General features: G+C 49.9%; 1 protein-coding gene across 6 annotated transcripts in view; it reads left to right on the top strand.

Moving 5' to 3' along the window:
- The window catches only part of frmd4a (FERM domain containing 4A), a 197,877-nt gene that overhangs the window by 117,590 nt on the left and 55,738 nt on the right, over window positions 1–24,549 (top strand). For all 6 annotated transcript variants that reach the window (XM_055653487.1, XM_055653483.1, XM_055653489.1 and 3 more), the window contains 4 exons: window positions 7,516–7,600; window positions 11,425–11,481; window positions 16,223–16,245; window positions 20,954–21,037. In XM_055653487.1, the coding sequence (XP_055509462.1) occupies window positions 7,516–7,600; window positions 11,425–11,481; window positions 16,223–16,245; window positions 20,954–21,037 (249 nt within the window). The remainder of the gene's footprint in view (window positions 1–7,515; window positions 7,601–11,424; window positions 11,482–16,222; window positions 16,246–20,953; window positions 21,038–24,549) is intronic.

Below are 24,549 nucleotides of genomic sequence, written 5' to 3'. Positions count from 1 at the left end.
TCCTGTGGGAGGAGTGTCGGGGGGGGGGGGGGGGGGTGATTGGCAGTCACCGAGGTACGTTGTTGAGTAGAGTGACAGCCGCCGGAAAGAAGCTGTTCCTCGACCTGCTGGTCCGGCAACGGAGAGACCTGTAGCGCCTCCCGGATGGTAGGAGGGTAAACAGTCCATGGTTGGGGTGAGAGCAGTCCTTGGCGATGCTGAGCGCCCTCCGCAGACAGCGCTTGCTTTGGACAGACTCAATGGAGGGGAGCGTGGAACCGGTGATGCGTTGGGCAATTTTCACCACCCTCTGCAATGCCTTCCGGTCGGAGACAGAGCAGTTGCCATACCATACTGTGATGCAGTTGGTAAGGATGCTCTCGATGGTGCAGCGGTAGAAGTTCACCAGGATCTGAGGAGACAGATGGACCTTCTTCAGTCTCCTCAGGAAGAAGAGACGCTGATGAGCCTTCTTGATCAGAGTAGAGGTATTGTGGGTCCAAGAGAGGTCATCGGAGATGTTGACTCCCAGGAACCTGAAGCTAGAAACACGTTCCACCTCCGTCCCGTTAATGTGGATGGGGGTGTGCGTGCCGCCTCTGGACTTCCTGAAGTCTACAATGAGCTCCTTGGTCTTCTTGGAGTTAAGGGCCAGGTTGTTGTCAGTGCACCATGCTGCTAGGAGCTGGACCTCCTCCATATAGGCCGACTCATCGTTGTTACTGATGAGGCCTGGTGAACCTACGCTGCACTCTCTCAATAGCAAGAATGTCTTTCCTCAAATTAGGGGACCAAAACTGCACACAATACTCCAGGTGTGGTCTCACTAGGGCTCTGTACAAAGGATTATTAAGGGCTTGGACACGCTAGAGGCAGGAAACATGTTCCCGATGTTGGGGGAGTCCGGAACCAGAGGCCACACAGTTTAAGAATAAGGGGTAAGCCATTTAGAACGGAGACGAGGAAACACTTTTTCTCACAGAGAGTGGTGAGTCTGTGGAATTCCTGGTGGAGGCAGGTTCTCTGGATGCTTTCAAGAGAGAGCTAGATAGGGCTCTTAAAGATAGCGGAGTCAGGGGATATGGGGAGAAGGCAGGAACGGGGTACTGATTGGGGATGATCAGCCATGATGATATTGAATGGCGGTGCTGACTCGAAGGGCCGAATGGCCTCCTCCTGCACCTATTGTCTAATCTAGGGTCCTGTCCGATTCACCTCTACCCCATTGCGGGCATTCGAAAGATGTTGTTAAGTTGGAACATGAAAGAGACATCTTGGAAACAGGCCCTTCAGCCCAACTTGCCCATGCCGACCAACATGCCCCACCTGCCTATCTTTAACCCAAATCCCACTCACCTATCCATATCATATCCATGTATCTGTCCGAATGTCGTTGAAATGTTGTGACAGTCCCTGCCTCAACTACCTCCTCTACCTCCTCTTGCAGCTCGTTCCGTACACCCACCGCAGGGAGAACGTGCAAACTCCACAGAGGCAGCACCCAAGGTCGGGATTGAACCCTGGTCTCTGGCGCTGTGAGGCTGTGGCCTTCTGAGAAGCCCTGAACCTGGACGACAGACGTTGTGAGACAAGGCATTGTAGGGCTTGAGTGGACTCAGAGTCTTGTTCCTCTGAAGACCACTGGTCAACTGGTCAAGCTTCTAAACATCGACAATAGACAATAGGTGCAGGAGTAGAGGCCATTCGGCCCTTCGAGCCTGCACTATTCGCCATTTAATTGGCTATATTTAAGAGGGAGTTAGATGTGGCCCTTGTGGCTAAGGGGATCAGGGGGTTACGGAGAGAAGGCAGGTACAGGATACTGAGTTGGATGATCAGCCACTGATCATATTTAATGGCGGTGCTGGCTCGAAGGGCCGAATGGACTACTCCTGCAAGTATTTCCTATGTTAATAAACCAAAGTGAGCTGGAATCTTGAGCAAAACATCGCAGAGTGTTTTAATTTCAACAGCACCTGAGGAAGAGCCACAGTTGACAATAGGTGCAGGAGTAGAGGCCATTCGGCCCTTCGAGCCAGCACCGCCATTCAATATGATCAGTGGCTGATCATCCAACTCAGTATCCTGTACCTGCCTTCTCTCCATACCCCCTGATCCCTTTAGCCACAAGGGCCACATCTAACTCCCTCTTAAATATAGCCAATGAACTGTGGCCTCAACTACCTTCTGTGGCAGAGAATTCCACAGATTCACCACAAAAAATATGTTTTTCTCATCTCGGTTCTAAAAGATTTCCCCCTTATCCTTAAACTGTGACCCCTTGTTCTGGACTCCCCCAACATCGGGAACAATCTTCCTGCATCTAGCCTGTCCAACCCCTTAAGAATCTTGTAAGTTTCTATAAGATCCCCCCTCAATCTTCTAAATTCTAGCGAGTACAAGCCGAGTCTATCCGGTCTTTCTTCATATGAAAGTCCTGACATCCCAGGAATCAGCCTGGTGAACCTTCTCTGTACTCCCTCTATGGCAAGAATGTCTTTCCTCAGATTAGGAGACCAAAACTGTACGCAATACTCCAGGTGTGGTCTCACCAAGACCCTAAGGCAGAGATAGATAGATTCTTGATCAGTGCGGGTGTCAGAGGTTACGGGGAGAAGGCAGGAGAATGGGGTTGAGAGGGAGAGATAGATCAGCCATGATTGAATGGTGGAGTAGACTTGATGGGCCAAGTGGCCTAATTCTGCTCCTATCCCTTATGAACATGAATTGGCTCACGTTGAATCTCTGCGAACCGCTCTCTTCCCTGCAGGCTGTTTTATGATCAGAATTGAGTGGGCGATGACTTTATAAGATTTGTTTTGTTATTAATAACTCTGGCATTAATAACCAACAGTTCATCGCGGGTATATTATAGAGTTCAGTTTAGTTCAGTGATACAGGCCCTTCATTCATTGTTCTTTATTTCTCCACATCACCGCCTGCGTCTCTCGTTTCCCTTATCCCTGACCGATCTGAAGAAGGGTCTCCACCTGAAACATCGCCCGTTCCTTCCCTCCACAGATGCTTAAGAAGGAACTGCGCAGATGCTGGAAAATCGAAGGTCGACAAAAGTGCTGGAGTAACTCAGCGGGTGCAGCAGCATCTATGGAGCGAAGGAAATAGGCAACGTTTCGGGCCGAAACCCGGAAGGGTTTCGGCCCGAAACGTCGCCTATTTCCAGAAGGATTTCGGCCCCGAAACGTTGCCTATTTCCAGAAGGGTTTTGTCCCGAAACGTTGCCTATTTCCTTCGCTCCATAGATGCTGCTGCACCTGCTGAGTTTCTCCAGCATTTTTGTCTACTCTCCACAGATGCTGCCTGTCCCGCTGAGTTCCTCCAGTACTTTGTGTCTATTTTCTTCGGCTTAAAACCAGCATCTGCAGTTCCTCCCTAAACACACACACACACACACACACAGACACACACACACACACACACACACACACACACACACACACACACACACACACACACACACACACACGTACACACACACACACACACACACACACACGTACACACACACACACACACACACACACACACACACACACACACACACACAGACACACACACAGACACACACACACACACACACACACACACACACAGACACACACGCACACACGCACACACACACACACACACACACACACACACACACACACACACACACACACACACACACACACACACACACACACACACACACACACACACACACATGTATCATCTTGTAGTCTCTTACTGCCCTCTAGTGTGCAAGACCCGAACATGTTTGGGAGAGGCACAGATTCGTATAGAGAAACAGGCCCTTTGGCCCAACACGCCCATGCCAGCCCATCTCAACAGCTCCGTGACAGGGCCGATCACTGATGCAAAACAGCTGCGATGTTGCAGAAACTTCATGTCAAAGTGGGATTCTTTGCCACAGAAGGCAGTGGAGGCTGCAGTTTGAATGAGAGGGGGGGGGGGGGACCTCATTGAAACGTACCGAATAGTGAAAGGCCTGGATAGAGTGGATGTGGAGAGGATGTTTCCACTAGTGGGAGAGTCTAGGACCAGAGGGCACAGCCTCAGAATTAAAGGACGCTCCTTTAGGAAGGAGATGAAGAGGAATCACTTTAGTCACCATAGATGCTGCCTCACCCGCTGAGTTCCTCCAGCATTTTTGTCCACCTTCAGATTTTTCCAGCATCTGCAGTTCTTTCTTAAATTAAAATCTTAGTCAGAACTAATTATTTAATGTCACTCAACCTATGAATTAACATAATTATTTTATTAATATGTATAAGATTAAAAAAACAGGATAGGAATATATGATAAGTGACAAAAAATTAGTTTCTTTGAATCGCGTTAAATATGTTCCTGCCGCTGGGAATAACTCACAGAGTTTGCAGAATGGAAATGTTTGCCATTTTTCTGCATCTGCAGTTCTTTCTTAAACATCACCAGACTGATTCCTGGGATGTCAGGACTTTCATATGAAGAAAGACTGGATAGACTCGGCTTGTACTCGCTAGAATTTAGAAGATTGAGGGGGGGGGGATCTTATAGAAACTTACAAAATTCTTAAGGGGTTGGACAGGCTTGATGCAGGAAAATTGTTCCCGATGTTGGGGAAGTCCAGAACAAGGGGTCACACAGTTTAAGGATAAGGGGGAAATCTTTTAGGACCGAGATGAGGAAAACTTTTTTCACACAGAGAGTGGTGAATCTGTGGAATTCTCTGCCGCAGAAGGTAGTTGAGGCCACACAGTTCATTGGCTATATTTAAGAGGGAGTTAGATGTGGCCCTTGTGGCTAAAGGGATCAGGGGGTATGGAGAGAAGGCAGGTATGGGATACTGAGTTGGATGATCAGCCATGATCATATTGAATGGCGAATGGTGCAGGCTCGAAGGGCCGAATGGCCTCTACTCCTGCACCTATTGTCTATGTTTCTATGTTTCTATCAGCGCAAAAATGATGAGTTTTTAAATCCATGTTTATTAAATTAAACTGCAATTCCCCAGGGATTCCCCGCCCGGCCTTAGGTTAACGTTATACTGATGAAAGTCATTCACAACTCAGCATTTGCCGTTTCACGCCCATTCCATCAACGTTTGGCAATGTAATTGTCTCCCCTGCTGTTGTGTTAAGCACCAGATGGCTTTTTTTACAGACTTCATACCAGCTTCACAAGGGTGTGGGAATGTTGCTGCCCTAGAGGAATAAGAAGCAGGGATGTGATACTGAGACTCTACAAGGCGCTGGTCAGGGTGTGTTTGGAGCATTGTGAGCTGTTTTGTCCCACTAGGTTCACCAGACTGATTCCTGGGATGTCAGGACTTTCATATGAAGAAAGACTGGATAGACTCGGCTTGTACTCGCTAGAATTTAGAAGATTGAGGGGGGATCTTATAGAAACTTACAACATTCTTAAGGGGGTTGGACAGGCTAGATGCAGGAAGATTGTTCCCGATGTTGGGGAAGTCCAGGACAAGGGGTCACAGTTTAAGGATAAGGGGGAAATCTTTTAGGACTGAGATGAGGAAAACATTTTTCACACAGAGAGTGGTGAATCTGTGGAATTCTCTGCCGCAGAAGGTAGTTGAGGCCACAGTTCATTGGCTATATTTAAGAGGGAGTTAGATGTGGCCCTTGTGGCTAAAGGGATCAGGGGGTATGGAGAGAAGGCTGGTACAGGATACTGAGTTGGATGATCAGCCATGATCATATTGAATGGCGAATGGTGCAGGCTCGAAGGGCCGAATGGCCTCTACTCCTGCACCTATTGTCTATGTTTCTATGTTTCTGAGGAAGGATGTGCCGGCTCTGGAGAGGATCCACAGGAGGTTTACCAGAACCATCCCAGGAATGAGTGGGTTAACCTATGATGAGCGTTTGTCGGCACTGGGCCTGTACTCGCTGGAGTTTAGAAGGATGAGGGGACACCTCATTGAAACGTTACCGAATAGTGAAAGGCCTGGATAGAGTGGATGTGGAGAGGATGTTTCCACTAGTGGGAGAGTCTAGGACCAGAGGGCACAGCCTCAGAATTAAAGGACGTTCCTTTAGAAAGGAGATGAGGAGGAATTTCTTTAGTCAGAGGGTGGTGAATCTGTGGAATTCATTGCCACAGATGGCTGTGGAGGCCACAAGTCAGTGGATATTTTTAAGGCAGAGATAGATAGATTCTTGATTAGTGCGGGTGTCAGGGGTTATGTGGAGAAGGCAGGAGAATGGGGTTAGGAGGGAGAGATAGATCAGCCATGATTGAATAGCGGAGTAGAGTTGATGGGCCGAATGGCCTAATTCTGCTCCTATCATAAAAACATAGAAAGATAGATGTTTAAGAAGGAACTGCAGATGCTGGAAAATTGAAGGTAGAAAAAAATGCTGGAGAAACTCAGCGGGTGCAGCAGCATCTATGGAGCGAAGGAAATAGGCAACGTTTTGGGCCGAAACCTGGAAGGGTTTCGGCCCGAAACGTTGCCTATTTCCAGAAGGGTTTCGTCACGAAACGTCGCCTATTTCCTATTTCCAGAAGGGTTTCGGCCCGAAACGTTGCCTATTTCCTTCGCTCCATAGATGCTGCTGCACCCGCTGAGTTACTCCAGCATTTTTGTCCAAGGCATACTATTAGCCTCAGGACAAGTGGCCAAACTGCAGAGACACACACATGGTTTCCAGAACGTTAGTTGTTGCATCTCTGTGGGACCGGATGTGAATTCCATCCGACTCTCTCCTAAAAAAAAAAAATGTTGCTCTGGAAACTATGGGAAAGGTCGGCACTCTTCGAAAGTAAACGTTGCTTCCTGCAGTCAGAGTCTGTGCGAGATTCATCGCCCATGTATGGAGTAATGGAACTCGAAAAGGTGGGCGGCCAGAGTGCTGGAGGGTCGGCCCCGAAACTCCGCGGCTGTCAGCGGCAGCAGCATCTGTGGAGAACATGGATAGGTGACGTTTCACAGAGTGCTGGAGTAACTCAGCGGGTCACTCAGCATCTGTGGGGAACATGGATGCAGCAGCATGCTGTGCGGGTGGGCAGCAGCATCTGTGGAAACATGGATAGGTGACGTTTCCAAATTCAGCGGGGGGCATGTTCCTGGGCCCAGCTGTTATCAGGTGTGTTTTTGTGTGGTTTTGGTAGTGCAGCAGGGTAGAGCTGCTGCCTCACAGCACCAGAGACCCGGGTTCCATCCTGACTACGGGTGCTGTCTGTACGGAGTTTGCACGTTCTTCCCGTGACCTGCGTGGGTTTTCTTCAGCTTCCTCCAACACTCCAAAGACGCGCGGATTTGAAAGTTAATTGGCTTCGGTATAAATGTAACTTGTCCCCTGGTGTGTGTGTGGGATAGTGTTAGTGTGCGGGGATCGCTGGCCGGCACGGACTAGGTGGGCCGAAGGGCCTGTTTCCACGCTGTATCTCTGAACTAAACTGGGTGAGGGGAGAGGAGGGAGTGAGTGGGGTACGGCTGGTCTTTGATGATGCTGCCGGCCACGAGGACAGGGTGGTGACCCTCGAGCTGACGTCTGCCCCTTGTATCTGCAGGTTCTACATCGAGAGTATCGCTTACCTGAAGGACAACGCAACTGTGGAGCTCTTCTTCCTCAACGCCAAGTCTTGCATCTACAAGGTGGGAAACAGGTTGTATCTCATGGTACACACACGCTGCCTGACCCGCTGAGTTACTCCAGCACTCTGTGAAACGTCACCTATCCATGTTCTCCACAGATGCTGCCTGACCCACTGAGTTACTCCAGCACTCTGTGCCCACCTTTAGTTCCATTACCTACATGGGCGATGAATCTCGCACAGACTCTGACTGCAGGAAGCAGCGTTTACTTTCGAAGAGTGCCGACCTTTCCCATAGTTTCCAGAGCAACATTTTTTTTTTTTAAAAGAGAGACGGATGGAATTCACATCCGGTCCCACAGAGATGCAACAACTAACGTTCTGGAAACCATGTGTGTGTCTCTGCAGTTTGGCCACTTGTCCTGAGGCTAATAGTATGCCTTGGACAAAAGTGCTGGAGAAACTCAGCGGGTGCAGCAGCATCTATGGAGCGAAGGAAATAGGCAACGTTTCGGGCCGAAACACGAAGGAAATAGGCAACGTTTCGGCCCGAAATCCTTCTGGAAATAGGCAATGTTTCGGCCCGAAACACGAAGGAAATAGGCAACGTTTCGGCCCGAAATCCTTCTGGAAATAGGCAACGTTTCGGCCCGAAACACGAAGGAAATAGGCAACGTTTCAGGCCGAAACCCTTCCGGGTTTCGGCCCGAAACGTTGCCTATTTCCTTCACTCCATAGATGCTGCTGCACCCGCTGAGTTACTCCAGCACTCTGTGAGGAGTGTTTTATCGTTATGTGTCTCAGATAGAACAACGACATTCTTCCTTCCTGCAGCACAACAGAATATGGGGACATTGTGTGTACAGGTGATCGATGGCCAGCACGGGCTCGATGGGCCGAAGGGCCTGTTTCCGTGTTGGTCGGGTGGTACAACGACAGAGACTGGGGGGTGACAGCGTTTCACATCTGCTTGTTGTTGCAAATCAATTAATTTGGTCGGGCATGGTGGTGCAGCGGGTAGAGCTGCTGCCTCACAGACCCGGGTTCCATCCCGACTACGGGCGCTGTCTGTACGGAGTTTGCACGTTCTCCCCGTGACCTGCGTGGGTTTTCTCCGGGTGCTCCGGTTTCCTCCCACACTCCAAAGACGTGCAGGTTTGTAGGTTAATTGGCTTCTGCAAATTGTAAATTGTCCCCATTGTGTGTAGGGCAGTGTTAGTGTGCGGGGATCGCTGGTCGGCACGGACTCGGTGGGCCGAAGGGCCTGTTTCCGTACTAGTTCTGTCCCACACACCAAGGAAAGTTGCAGAAACCAATTCATCTACAATCTTGTACGTCTTTGAGATGTGGGAGGAATCCGGAGCACCCGGAGAAAACCCACGCGGGTCACGGGGAGAACGTGCAAACTCCGTACAGACAGCACCCGTAGTCAGGATGGAACCCGGGTCTCTGGCGCTGTGAGGCAGCAGCTCTACCCGCTGCACCACCCTGGTATTTGAGTGTACACTAATGTAACTGGGTAAAATCTTCAGATCCCTGAATCATGAACACCTTACACAGATGCTGCCTGACCCATTCAGCCATTCCACCATTTTCTGTTTATTTTCACCTACAGGTACATGGATAGGACAGGTGTGGAGGGATAAGGGCCAAACGCAGGCAGGTGGGACTAGTGTAGATGGGGCTTGTTGGTCGGTGTGGGCAAGTTGGGCTGAAGGGCCTGTTTCCATGCTGTATCACTATGTTGGGGGAGTCCAGAACCAGGGGCCACACAGTTTAAGAATAAGGGGTAAAGCCATTTAGAACGGAGATGAGGAAACACTTTTTCTCACAGAGAGTTGTGAGTCTGTGGAATTCTCTGCCTCAGAGGGTAGTGGAGGCCGGTTCTCTGGATACTTTGAAGAGAGAAAGATAGCGGAGTCAGGGGATATGGGGAGAAGGCAGGAACGGGGTACTGATTGGGGATGATCAGCCATGATCATATTGAATGGCGGTGCTGGCTCAAAGGGCCGAATGGCCTCTACTCCTGCACCTGTTGTCCACTGTCTTTGACATGGCCTCGACGGGTCTGTAACGGGTTAATCATTCAGGGAAAAACTGCCTCTTTGTGAAATTTATGGGGAGAAGGCAGGAGAATGGGGTTGGGAGGGAGAGATAGATCAGCCATGATTGAATGGTGGAGTAGACCTGATGGGCCGAATGGCCTAAAAGCTAACAAAATCATAATGAAAAGGACACAGAGTGCTGGAGTAACTCAGCGGGTCAGGCAGCATCTGTGGAGAACATGGATAGGTGACGTTTCACAGAGTGCTGGACATGGTAGGTGACTCAGTGTGGGTCAGCGGGCAGCATCTGTGGAGAACATGGATAGGTGACGTTTCACAGAGTGCTGGAGTAACTCAGTGGGTGCAGCAGCATCTATGGAGCTAAGGAAATAGGCAACGTTTCGGGTCGAAACCCTTCCGGGTTTCGGCCCGAAACGTTGCCTATTTCCAGAAGGGTTTCGGCCCGAAACGTTGCCTATTTCCTTCGCTCCATAGATGCTGCTGCACCATAACTCAGCGGGTCAGGCAGCATCTGTGGAGAACATGGATAGGTGACGTTTCGGGTTGGAAACTCGATTCAGGAAACAATTGACAAAGTTTGCGTTTGTCCCGGCCGGTTCTGACGTGATCCACGGACCAGCGCTTGCCCTGTGGTTAACGTTTGGTTAATGTCTGCGCGGCTTGGCTGTTAACCCTGTGTGTTCCCCGGACTGTCCTGGCTGTGTGTGGGGGTGTGAGTGCCCCTAGTGGGGGGGGGGGGGGGGGGGGGGGGGGGGAGGGGGTGTGTTTGACCGCACTGGCCTCGGGGGGGTCGTGGCTGTCTGTGTGCGGTGTGTAAGCAGCATCCGTGTTACTGAAGGCTGTGATTCTCCCCCCCCCCCCCCCCCCGGCCTCTCACCCCCCAGTCTCTGCCTTCGTCGTTGTACCTCCCTGTCTGGGACCCCCTCCCCCCCCCACACACACACACAGCATCACAACAAGTGGGTGACGTTGGTTGTCTGTCTCTCCCCCATCCCCTCCCCTCTCCTCCTCCCTCCATTCCCAGCCCGCCTGCTTCCACTGCCGGCCGGGCAGTCCATCAAAGGTGAAGTCTCTCAGTCGCTCGCTTCCCTCGACACCCCTCACTGCTCCCCTCTCTGTGTGTGTGTGTGTGTGTGTGTGTGTGTGTGTGTGTGTGTGTGTGTGTGTGTCTCTCTGTACCTCCACCCCCCCCTGTCCCTGTCTCTCTACTACCCCCTCTCTCTTTTTTCTCTCTTTCTCTATCTCCCCCTCCCTCCCTCTCTCGCTCTCCTCTCCCTCTCTCTTTCTCCCTCTCCCTCTCCCTCTCCCTCTCCCTCCCCCTCCTCTGTGTGTGTGTGTCTCTCTCTCTCTCTCTCTCTCTCTCCCTCTCTCTCCCCCCCCCCCCTCTCTCTCTCTCTCTCTCTCTCTCTCTCTCTCTCTCTCTCTCTCTCTCTCTCCCTCTCTCTCTCTCTCTCTCTCTCTCTCTCTCTCTTCTCTCTCTCTCCCTCTCTCTCTCCCTCTCTCTCCCCTCTCTCTCTCTCTCTCTCTCTCTCTCTCCCCCTCTCTCTCCCTTTCTCTCTTTCTCTATCTCTCCCTCCCTCCCTCCTCTCTCTTTTTCTCTCTTTCTCCCTCCCCCTCTCCCCCCTCCCTCGCACCACTTCTCCCCCTCTCTCTCTCCCTCTTCACTACCTCTCCCCCCTCTCTCTCTCTCTCTCTCTCTCTCTGGGTGGCCCGGTGAGTGGGCAGTGCTGTTGGGGGGGGGAGGGGGGATGGGAGGCAGCTGATATTCTCTTGCCCCCCCCCGCTGGGTGTAACGTCCACTTGTTCTCCCCCCCCCCAGGAGCTGATAGAGGTCGACACTGAGGCCATATTTGAGCTGGCAGCCTACATCCTGCAGGTAAGAACACGGCGTCATAGATACAGGCCCTTCGGCCCGACTTGCCCATACCGGCCCACATGCCCCATCTACACTAGTCCCACCTGCCTGCGTTTGGCCCATATCCCTCTAAACCTGTCCTATCCATGTACGTGTCTAACGATGGCATAGTCCCAGCCTCAACTACCTCCTCCGGCAGCTCGTTCCATACACCCACCACCCTCTGTGTGGAAAAGTTACCCCTCAGATTCCTATTAAATCTTTCCCCCTTCACCTTGAACCCATGTCCTCTGGTCCTTGATTCCCCTACTCTGGGCAAGAGGCTCTGTGCATCTACCCGATCTATTCCTCTCATGATTTTGTACACCTCTATAAGATCACCCCTCATCCTCCTGCGCTCCATGGAATAGAGACCCAGCCTGCTCAACCTCTCCCTGTAGCTCACACCCTCTAGTCCTGGCAACATCCTGGTGAATCCTCTCTGCGCCCTTCCCAGCTTGGAGAGATGTTGAGCATTGCCCATGTCCTGCCCTCAGTCGACCTGGCAACTCCACCCCCCTGAACCCCTCAATAAAGTGGCACGGTGGTGCAGCGGGTAGAGCTGCTGCCTCACAGCGCCAGAGACCCGGGTTCCATCCTGACTACAGGTGCTGTCTGTACGGAGTTTGCACGTTCTCCCCGTGACCTGCCTGGGTTTTCTCCGGGCGCTCCGGTTTCCTCCCACACTCCAAAGACGTGCAGGTTTGTAGGTTAATTTGGTAAAAATTGTAAATTGTCCCCTAGTGTGTGTGGGATAGTATTAGTGTGCGGGGATCGCTGGTCGGCACGGACTCGATAGGCCGAAGGGCCTTCCTCGCTGTATCTCTAAACTATTCAAACTAAACTAAAGTATAAATGTCACCAGAAGGACGGTTTTTGGTGGTGTCCGATTAGAAACATAGAAATTAGGTGCAGGAGTAGAGGCCATTCGGCCCTTCGAGCCTGCACCATTCGCCATTCAATATGATCATGGCTGATCATCCAACTCAGTATCCTGTACCTGCCTTCTCTCCATACCCCCTGATCCCTTTAGCCACAAGGACCACATCTAACTCCCTCTTAAATATAGCCAATGAACTGTGTGGCCTCAACTACCTTCTGTGGCAGAGAGTTCCACAGATTCACCGCTCTCTGTGTGTGAAACAAAATGTTTTTCTCATCTCGCTCCTAAAAGATTTCCCCCTTATTCTATTGATTGAAGGAACAGACCCTCCAGCCCACTGAGATCGCAACCATCATCGATCACCCGTCCACTTGTGTTCTTTCTTAGCGCCATCCTAAATACGTGCAGGTTAATTGGCCGTCTGTTAATTGTTGTTAATGTTAACGAGATAGTGAGATATCACAGAACTAGTGTGACTCAGCGGGACAGGCGGCGTCTCTGGAGAGAACGGACGGGTGACGTTTCGGGTCGAGACCCTTCTTCAGACTCGACCATAAACGCCACCCATTCCTTCCCTCCAGAGATGCTGCCTGTCCCGCTGAGTTAATAGACAATAGGTGCAGGAGGAGGCCATTCGGCCCTTCGAGCCAGCACCGCCATTCAATGTGATCATGGCTGATCATCCACAATCAGTACCCCGTTCCTGCCTTCCCCCCATATCCCCTGACTTCGCTATCTTTAAGAGCCCTATCTAGCTCTCTCTTGAAAGTATCCAGAGAACCGGCCTCCACCGCCCTCTGAGGCAGAGAATTCCACAGACTCACAACTGTCTGTGTGAAAAAAGTGTTTCCCCATCTCCGTTCTAAATGGTTTACCCCTTATTCTTAAACTGTGTGGCCACTGGTTCTGGACTCCCCCAACATCGGGAACATGTTTCCTGCCTCTAGTGTGTCCAAACCCTTAACAATCTCATATATGTTTCAATGAGATCTCCTCTCATCCTAATAAACTCCACAGAGTGTACAAGCCCAGCCGCTCCATTCTCTCAGCATATGACAGTCCCGCCATCCCGGGAATTAACCTTGTGAACCTACGCTGGGCTCCCTCAATAGCAAGAATGTCCTTCCTCAAATTAGGGGAAGAAAACTGCACACAATACTCCAGCACATTTGTGTTTATCTTCGATACAAACCAGCACCTGCAGTTCCTTCCGACTCATTCTTGTAGAGACACTGGGCATGTCTGGAAAGTTGCTGCAAGCTTTTTGTTTTGTATTGTGTGTGTTTTTCACTGCGAACAAGGTTTATCTTTGGAGAAAGAACATTTCATGCCACAGTTTGTCCACAGAGTTGGAACTAACTATTTAGCTCGGGAGAAACGTATTGTGTCAGTCCAGACTTGCACTGGAAAATTTCGCTGACTCGTTAAAAGTCCATGAAAGGCCGGCCTATTGAAGATTAAACAACGCGCCTCATTCTCTCTTTGTGTGGCTTTGTGTCTGTAACTAGTGAGAGGGGAACAGGGAGTTTTACTGGGACGCTGGCCGTTGGCTACAGGGAGAGGTTGGTTTGTTGTCTCTGGAAGGCCAGACGTTGAGGGGAGACCGGATGCGAGGCGTGGATAGCCCTTTTAGTTTAGTTTAGTTTAGAGATAGAAAACATAGAAACATAGAAATCAGGTGCAGGAGTAGGCCATTCGGCCCTTCGAGCCTGCACCGCCATTCAATATGATCATGGCTGATCATCCAACTCAGTATCCCGTACCTGCCTTCTCTCCACACCCCCTGATCCCTTAGCCACAAGGGCCACATCTAACTCCCTCTTAAATATAGCCAATGAACTGTGGCCTCAACTACCCTCTGCGGCAGAGAGTTCCAGAGATTCACCACTCTCTGTGTGAAAAAAGTTCTTCTCATCTCGGTTTTAAAGGATTTCCCCCTTATCCTTAAGCTGTGACCCCTTGTCCTGGACTTCCCCAACATCGGGAACAATCTTCCTGCATCTAGCCTGTCCAACCCCTTAAGAATGTTGTAAGTTTCTATAAGATCCCCTCTCAATCTCCTAAATTCTAGAGAGTATAAACCAAGTCTATCCAGTCTTTCTTCATAAGACAGTCCCGACATCCCAGGAATCAGTCTGGTGAACCTTCTCTGCACTCCCTCTATGGAATAATGTCCTTCCTCAGATTTGGAGACCAAAACTGTACGCAGATACAGCGAGGAAACCTATACGAGTCCGCGCCGACCAGCGATCCCCGCACACTAACACTGTCCGACACACACACACACACACATGTGCACCAAGCCAATTAACCTACAAACCCGCACGCCTTTTGGAGTGTGGGAGGAAACCGGAGCACCCGGAGAAAACCCACGGGGGGAGATCGTGCAAACTCCGTACAGACAGCGCCCGTAGTCGGGATGGAACCCGGGTCTCTGGCGCCGAGAGGCAGCAGCTCTACCCGCTGCACCACCGTGACCACCCATGACTGCATTGAGTTTACGGAGTTACTTAACTCTCAGCTGGGGTTGTGAATTGCTGACCTTTCCAGTCTTGTTGGTATTCTAGTGTATCGATGACCCTGGGTTTGTGGAATAACTCACAGACGGTGTACGGAGGTTGCAAATGTTTCTTAGGTAGACAAAAATGCTGGAGAAACTCAGTGGGTGCAGCAGCATCTATGGAGCGAAGGAAATAGGCAACGTTTTGGGCCGAAACCCGGAAGGGTTTCGGCCCGAAACGTTGCCTATTTCCAGAAGGATTTCGGCCCCGAAACGTTGCCTATTTCCAGAAGGATTTCGGCCCCGAAACATTGCCTATTTCCAGAAGGATTTCGGCCCCGAAACGTTGGGGTTGGACAGGCTAGATGCAGGAAGATTGTTCCCGATGTTAGGGAAGTCCAGGACTAGGGGTCACAGCTTAAGGATAAAGGGGAAATCCTTTAAAACTGAGATGAGAAGAACTTTTTTCACGCAGAGAGTGGTGAATCTCTGGAACTCTCTGCCACAGAGGGTAGTTGAGGATAGTTCATTGGCTATATTTAAGAGGGAGTTAGATGTGGCCCTTGTGGCTAAGGGGATCAGGGGGTATGGAGAGAAGGCAGGTACGGGATACTGAGTTGGATGATCAGCCATAATCATATTGAATGGCGGTGCAGGCTCGAAGGGCCGAATGGCCTACTCCTGCACCTAATTTCTATGTTTCTATGTTGCCTATTTCCTTCGCTCCATAGATGCTGCTGCACCCGCTGAGTTTCTCCAGCAATTTTATCTACCTTATATAGATTCTTGATTAGTCCGGGTGTCGGGGGTTATAGGGAGAAGGCAGGAGAATGGGGTTGAGAGGGAGAGATAGATCGACCGTGATTGAATGGCGGAGTAGACTTGATGGGCCGAATGGCCTAATTCTGCTCCTATCACTTAAGAACATGAAGGGTGGCACGGTGGCGCAGCGGTTGGAGCTGCTGCCTCACAGCGCCAGAGACCCGGGTTCGATCCTGACCACGGGCTGCTGCCTGTACGGAGTTTGCACGTTCTCCCCGTGACCTGCGTGGGTTTTCTCCGGGTGCTCCGGTTTCCTCCCACACTCCAAAGACGTGCAGGTTTGTAGGTCAATTGGCTTTGGTGTAAATGTAAATTGTCCCCAGTGTGTGTGTGTGTGTGTGTGTGTGTGTGTGTGTAGGATAGTGTTAGTGTGCGGGGATCGCTGGTCGGCACGGACTCGGTGGGCCGAAGGGCCTGTTTCCGCGCTGTATCTCTAAACTAAACTAAAGTGTTTGGGTTGTCTGGATGATGTTTTTGTTTACAATTCATTGATGTTATTTTTCTTTCATCCCCTGCAGGAAGCTAAAGGTGACTATTCGAGGTAAGCTTCACCGGGTCACGTGGGGCCAGTGTCCTAAACGGTTCCTCTCCTCTCCCAAACCCGACGCCCTCCTCTGCAATTTGTCTTCAATGAAGTCTTTGGTGGACACAGAGTGCTGGAGTAACTCAGCGGGTCAGGCAGCATCTGTGGAGAACATGGATAGGTGACGTTTCACAGAGTGCTGGAGTAACTCAGTGGGTCAGGCAGCATCTGTGGAGAACATGGATAGGTGATGTTTCACAGAGTGCTGGAGTAACTCAGCGGGTCAGGCAGCATCTGTCGAGAACGTGGATAGGTGACGTTTCACAGAGTGCTGGAGTAACTCAGCGGGTCAGGCAGCATCTGTGGAGAACATGGATAGGTGACGTTTCACAGAGTGCTGGAGTAACTCAGCGGGTGCAGCAGCATCTATGGAGCTAAGGAAATAGGCAACGTTTCGGGTCGAAACCCTTCCGGGTTTCGGCCCGAAACGTTGCCTATTTCCAGAAGGGTTTCGGCCCGAAACGTTGCCTATTTCCTTCGCTCCATAGATGCTGCTGCACCATAACTCAGCGGGCCAGGCAGCATCTGTGGAGAACATGGATAGGTGACGTTTTGGGTCGGGACTCTTCCTCAGCCTGAGAGTCAGGGGAGAGGGGAACAAGAGATGTCGATGCTGATGTACAGGTTTGTAGGTTAATATAAAATTGTCCCTAGTGTGTGTAGGATAGTGTTGGTGTGTGCGGGGGTCACTGGTCAGTGCAGACTCGGTGGGCTGAAGGGCCTGTTTCCGCGCTGTATTTCTAAACTAAACTAAATGCATCTTGCAAGGGCACTGTGTTTAATGGTGTGACATGCTGTAGTAGACAACAGCTTTGTACGTCGTGGATACAAGTCTGGTCAATCATTTATCAAGGTGACTTTGAATCTTGGCCGTATGTGTGGCACGTCTAGAGTATGTTTGGCACATGGTTTTGGATGTCACCCAGGCTGCGATACAAAGTCATCTTGGCATTCAAAAGAAAGTTTTACACTTCTGGTAGGCACAAAATGCTGGAGAAACTCAGCGGGACAGGCAGCATCTATGGAGTGTCTATCTTCAGTTTAAACCAGCATCTGCAGTTCCCTCCCGCAGAAAACATTGAGTTTAGTTTAGTTTATTGTCACATGTAGCGAGGTACAGTGAAAAGCTTTTTGTTGCGTGCCGGAGGCTGGGACTAACGCAACGTTATGGTACATGGATAGGACAGGTTTGGAGGGACAATGGCCAAACATAGGCAGGTGGGACGAGTGTGGATGGGGCATGTTGGTCGGTGTGGGCAAGTTTGGCCGAAGGGCCTGTTTCCATGCTGTATCACTCTGGTTTTAGTTTAGTTTAGAGAAACAGCGCGGAAACAGGCCCTTCGGCCCACCGAGTCCGTGCCGACCAGCGATCCCCGCACACTAACACTATCCTACACACACTGGGGGCAATTTACATTTACACCGAGCCAATGAGCCTACAAACCTGTACGTCTTTGGAGTGCGGGAGGAAACCGGAGCACTCGGAGAAAACCCACGCAGGTTACGGGGAGAACGTGCAAACTCCGTACAGACAGCACCCGTAGTCAGGATCGAACCCGGGTCCCTGGCGCTGTGAGGAGGTAGTTCTACCGTTGCGGAAGGATTATAGATCGACAATTCTCGGAGCTTGTAACTCATTGCAGTCCATTAGTGCAGTTCCTGTCTTGGCAATAAATATTTCAGCTTACGGTAAAGTGCCGGCCATTAGTGGGAAATGGTGAATGAATGAACAGCTGACAGCTGATGCTACACATACTTGCCCTTCACTTGCCCTGAAACATTCCCAAGAGGCTCACGTCTCTCCCGGGACAAACTGAATGGGAATGACACATATCAGTCGTACCGTCCACAAAGCCATTCGCTGCCTCACAGCGCCAGAGACCCGGGTTCCATCCCGGCTACGGGCGCTGTCTGTACGGAGTTTGCACGTTCTCCCCGTGACCTGCGTGGGTTTTCTCCGGGTGCTCCGGTTTCCTCCCACACTCCAAAGACATGCAGGTTAATTGGCTTCAGTAAAGATTGTAAATTGTCCCTAGTGTGTGTAGGATAGTGTTAGCGTGCGGGGATCGCTGGTCGGCACGGGCTCGGTGGGCCGAAGGGCCTGTTTCCGCGCTGTATCTCTAAACTAAACTAAACTGGACACGTCTAATCTCCGCCTCCTTGCCCCCTTCCCCAACGCTGGTCAACCCGAAACGTCGCCCTGGTTTCTGACGAAGGGTCTCGACCCAAAACGTCGCCTGTTCCCTTCTCTCCAGAGATGCCGCCTGTCCCGCTGAGTTACTCCAGCACTTTGCGTCTATCTTCGGTGTAAACCGGCATCTGCAGTTCCTCCCCATACATGATACTCCCATTGCAGCCTGACCAAGAGGCCTACAAATCCTGCATCGTGACGTTGTGGCTTTCTGCGTTGCATTTTAAACATTATAACGCAAGTTACTTGAATATAAAAATACTTTTGTGCCCCTACCGGTATTTGTTTAATTGCCTGAATAAAATGTCCCGTAACAAAACACTCGGGGCAAGAGTACTTTGATAACATTTGGAACATTTTGGCACCTTAGACTTTGCTTAATATCAACAGGGTTCATTAACAATAATTTATGGTCGGAGGAGCTTGTGGTTCTATAGTCTAGCGGTTAAGTTACCGGTTTAGGAGGCAGTGGCTTGGCCCATTGATACAAAGAACTTGAGTTCAATTCCCACCACAGCAACTTGGAAATTTGAAACCCAAAGATTACTTAAATAAATCTGGAATTTTTTTTTCATCCCTTCTTCTCCCCGCTCCCGTCCGGCAGAAGGTACAGAAGCTTGAAAGCGCGCACCACCAGACTCAGGAACAGCTTCTTCCCCTCTGTTATCAGGCTTCTGAACGGCCCTTCCATAAGCTAGGGTGCTGTCTGAGTGTGTGGAGTTTGCACGTTCTCCCCGTGACCTACGTGGGTTTTCTCCGGGCGCTCCGGTTTCCTCCCACACTCCAAAGACGTGCGAGTTTGTAGGTTAATCGGCCCCTCTGTAAACTGCCCCCTAGTGTGTAGGGAGTGGATGAGAAAGTGGGATAGCATAGAACTAGAGTGTGAACGGGCGATCGATGGCCAGTGTGGACTTGATGGGCCGAAGGGCCTGTAACCGTGCTGTACCTCCAAGCTAAGCTAAGAATCAGATCTTACTTCCAAAGGGTGCCGACCTGAAATATCACCTATCCATGTTCTCCACAGATGCTGCCTGACCCGCTGAGTTATGGTGCAGCAGCATCTATGGAGCGAAGGAAATAGGCAACGTTTTGGGCCGAAACCCTTCTGGAAATAGGCAACGTTTTGGGCCGAAACCCGGAAGGGTTTCGACCCGAAACGTTGTCTATTTCCTTAGCTCCATAGATGCTGCTGCACCCGCTGAGTTACTCCAGCACTCTGTGAAACGTCACCTATCCATGTTCTCCACAGATGCTGCCTGACCCGCTGAGTTATGGTGCAGCAGCGTCTATGGAGCGAAGGAAATAGGCAACGTTTCGGGCCAAAACTCTTCTTCAGACTGATGTGGGGGGCGGGAAGAAGAAAGGAAAAAGGAAGAGGGGGAGCCCGAGGACTGAGGGAGAGCTGAGAAGGGGAGGAGACAGCAAGGCAGACAGAGGGTAGTTGAGGCCACAGTTCATTGGCTATATTTAAGAGGGAGTTAGATGTGGCCCTTGTGGCTAAAGGGATCAGGGGGTATGGAGAGAAGGCAGGTACGGGATACTGAGTTGGATGATCAGCCATGATCATATTGAATGGCGGTGCAGGCTCGAAGGGCCGAATGGCCTCTACTCCTGCACCTATTTTCTATGTTTCTAAGGGCTGCTGGAAATTGGAGAATTCAATGTTTATGCGGCTAGGTTGCATCCCGTTACTCCTGTGTTTTGTGTTTGTTTTCTCGCATTCAAAGCTTTGTTCCATTCACCGCATGCCTTCCACTTAATGAGGCCCTGGGTGTAGAGACTCTGATTTAACTAAAGAGGAACAGATGTTGGTCTTCAGAGCATTACATCTGTTCTTATTCATACACACACACACATCATAATCAAGGACCAGTCTCACCCCGGCCACTCCCTCTTCTCCCCTCTCCCATCGGGCAAGAGGTACAGAAGTGTGAAAACCAACGCACACACACCTCCAGATTCAGGGACAGTTTCTTCCCGGCTGTTATCAGGCAACTGAACCATCCTACCACAACTAGAGAGTGGTCCTGAACTACTATCTACCTCATTGGTGACCCTCGGACTATCCTTGATCAGAGGTAGACAAAAATGCTGGAGAAACTCAGCGGGTGAGGGAGCATCTATGGAGCGAAGGAAATAGGCAACGTTTCGGGCCGAAACCCTTCTGGAAATAGGCAACGTTTCGGGCCGAAACCCGGAAGGGTTTCGACCCGAAACGTTGCCTATTTCCTTAGCTCCATAGATGCTGCTGCACCTGCTGAGTTACTCCAGCATTTTTATCTACCCTCGATTTTCCAGCATCTGCACAGTTCCTTCTTAAAAATCATGTAATCATGTGTTGTCTTTCCGCTGACTGGTTAGCGCGCAACAAAAGCTTTTCCCTGTACCTTTCGGTTACACGGGACAATGAACTAAACTCAACTCAACTCATGGTCCTGGTCTAAACCTGATATCCTTCCCAATTTTTTGTTGCAGTAATGAGGTTATGCGAGCGGATCTGAAGAAGCTGCCGGTTCTTCCAACACAAGCCCTGAAGGAACACCCATCCCTGGCCTACTGGTGCGTACTGGAGTTGGGTCAGGAGTCGAGAGAGTTTTATTATCATGTGTCCCCAGATAGGACAATGAAATTCGTACTTTGCTCCACTCAGCACAACACAATACGTAAACATAATACAAAAGTCAAGGAGGACTCTCTCGAACGTCTACAGGTGCACAGTAGAGAGCATGCTGACCGGTTGCATCGTGGCTTGGTTCGGCAACTTGAGCGCCCTCGAGCGGAAAAGACTACAAAAAGTAGTAAACGCTGCCCAGTCCATCACCAGCTCTGACCTCCCCACCATCGAAGGGATCTATCGCAGTCGTTGCCTCAAAGAGGCAGCCAACATCATCAAGGACCCACACACCATCCTGCCCACTCACTCATCTCCCCGCTGCCTTCAGGTAGAAGGTACAGGAGCCTGAAATCTGCAACATCCAGGTTCAGGAATAGCTACTTCCCCACAGCCATCAGGCTATTAAACTCAACTCAAACAAACTCTGAACTATAACAGCCTATTGCACTTTATCTGTTTATTTATGTGTATATTTTCAAAGTCTACAGAGAGATTTATGCCAGTTGGAAGAGTGGGCTGAAAGATGGCAGATGGAGTTTAATGCTGATAAGGGTGAGGTGCTACATCTTGGCAGGCCAAATCAAAATAGGACGTACATGGTAAATGGTAGGGAATTGAAGAATGCAGGTGAACAGAGGGATCTGGGAATAACTGTGCACAGTTCCCTGAAAGTGGAATCTCATGTAGATAGGGTGGTAAAGAAAGCTTTTGGTATGCTGGCGGTTTTATAAATCAGAGCATTGAGTATAGAAGTTGGGATGTAATGTTAAAATTGTACAAGGCATTGGTGAGGCCAATTCTGGAGTATGGTGTACAATTTTTGGTCGCCTAATTATAGGAAGGATGTCAACAAAATAGAGAGAGTACAGAGGAGATTTACTAGAATGTTGCCTGGGTTTCAGCAACTAAGTTACAGAGAAAGGTTGAACAAGTTAGGTCTTTATTCTCTGGAGCGCAGAAGGTTAAGGGGGGACTTGATAGAGGTCTTTAAAATTATGAGAAGGATAGACAGAGTTGGCGTGGATAAGCTTTTCCCACTGAGAGTAGGGAAGATTCAAACAAGGGGACATGACTTGAGAATTAAGGGACAGAAGTTTAGAGGTAACATGAGGGGAACTTCTTTACTCAGAGAGTGGTAGCGGTGTGGAATGAGCTTCCAGTGGAAGTGGAGGAGGCAGGTTCGATTTTATCATTTAAAAATAAATTGGATAGGTATATGGACGGGAAAGGAATGGAGGGTTATGGTCTGAACGCAAGTAGATGGGACTAGGGGAGAATATGTGTTCGGCACGGACTAGAAGGGCCGAGATGGCCTATTTCCGTGCTGTAAATGTTATATGGTTATATATATATGGTCTATGTTATATAGACACACTGAACTGTTCTGTATTATGTCTACTATATTCTGGTGTGCTAAAGCAAAGCAAGAATTTCATTGTCCTATCTGGGACACATGACAATAAACTCCCTTGACTTGAAACGGCTGGTGAAAGTTCAGTGTGTCTATAGCCCATAAATATATACACAATAACTAACAGATAAAGTGCAATAGGCCGTTGTAATTCAGAGCTTGTTTGTTGTCGAGTTTAATAGCCCGATGGCTGTGGGGAAGTAGCTATTCCTGAACCTGGATGTAACAGTCTTCAGGCTCCTGTACCTTCTTCCCGATGGGAGCTTGGCCAGGATGGTGTGGGTCTTTGATGATGCTGCCAGCCTTTTTGAGGCAGCGACTGCGATAGATCCCCTCGATGGTGGGGAGGTCAGAGCCGATGATGGACTGGGCAGTGGTTACAACTTGTATCTACCCTATCCCAAAAGATTGGGAGGATTTTGCTGCTTGCGTTGTGGGGTTCCTGGTGTCCAGCCGATGACCATGTGACAATTTATGAAAATTATGAGAAGGATCGGAATGCTGGACCCGTCAGAACCCTTTAACCAGTGTTGACATGTTAATGTTCATAAGGGATAGGAGCAGAATTAGGCCATTCGGCCCATCCAGTCTACTCCACCATTCAATCATGCCTGATCTATCTCTCCCTCCTAACCGCATTCTCCTGCCTTCTCCCCATAACCCCTGACACCCGCACTAATCAACAATCTATCTATCTCTGCCTTAAATATATCCATTGTCTTGTGGTCCACAGCCATCTGTGGCAATGAATTCCACAGATTCACCACCCTCTGACAAAATTAATTCTTCCTCATCTCCTTTCTAAAGATACGTCCTTTAATTCTGAGACTGTGCCCTCTGGTCCTAGACTCTCCCACTAGTGGAAACATCCTCTACGCATCCACTCTATCCAGGCTATCAAATACTAGAGGGCGTAGATTTAAGGTGAGAGAGGCAAAGTTTAAAGGAGGCTAGACCAAGTGGGACCCGTTGGGTCTCTGTCACACGAGAGGCCTGGTCCCCCAACGCAACCCGTTCCCCAAAGCAACCCGTTCCCCCAATGCAATCTGTCCCCCAATGCAACCCATCCCCAATGCAATATTGCACCACTCACCTGCTTCCCTCTGCTGTGGACTTTAAAAACAATTCCAATTGCACTTACCCTGCCTGCCACAGCAGTTCCAATCGGCCTCCCCCTACTGTTGAAGCACTTGCTCTGATATCCCATTGAGGTGAAAAGTTCAGAGTGTTCCTGCCGTGCAACTTTGTACCAAAGTGTGTTGGAAGCTGGCAGGAAGGATTTTAACAGCGAAAATTATGTTGAATTTAGCTTTTTTTAAAGCTTTAATCATCAATAACTTGTCAAATATTGCATGAATTCTGAAGCCTGATTACGGCGTGGAGGAGAAAAATGTGAGTTAGAATATGTAAACATTTCAGCGTTAGCGCGTAGCGTTTTGAGGAAGAAACAAAACATACACACATGCACACGCATACACACACAGACACACGCACATGCACACACACACACACACACACACACACACAGACACACACACACACAGACACACACACACACACACACACACACACGTACACACACATAAACACACACACACACACACAGACATGCACACACACATACACACACACACACACACACACACACACACACACACACACACACACACACACACACACACACACACACACACACACACACACACACACACACACACACACACACACACACACACACACACACACACACACACACACACACACACACACACACACACACACACACACACACACACAGACACAAACACACACACACACACACACACACACACACACACACAAACACACACACACACACACACACATACACACACACACACACACATGAGACACATAGATAGATGAGATCTATATGGATAGATAGATGTGTGGGGTGCCAGGTTAAACTAATCTCACACAGAGGGTGGTGGGTGCCTGGAACGCGCTGCCCGGGGTGGGGGTGGAGGCAGATACGATTGTGGTGTTTAAGAGGCTTATAGACAGGGA

This window comes from Leucoraja erinacea, chromosome 22, assembly GCF_028641065.1.
Source record: "Leucoraja erinacea ecotype New England chromosome 22, Leri_hhj_1, whole genome shotgun sequence".
NCBI classification, from domain to species: Eukaryota; Metazoa; Chordata; class Chondrichthyes; order Rajiformes; family Rajidae; genus Leucoraja; species Leucoraja erinaceus.
Note: the sequence above shows the minus strand (reverse complement) of the source record. Positions and strands in the feature narration are given on the sequence as shown.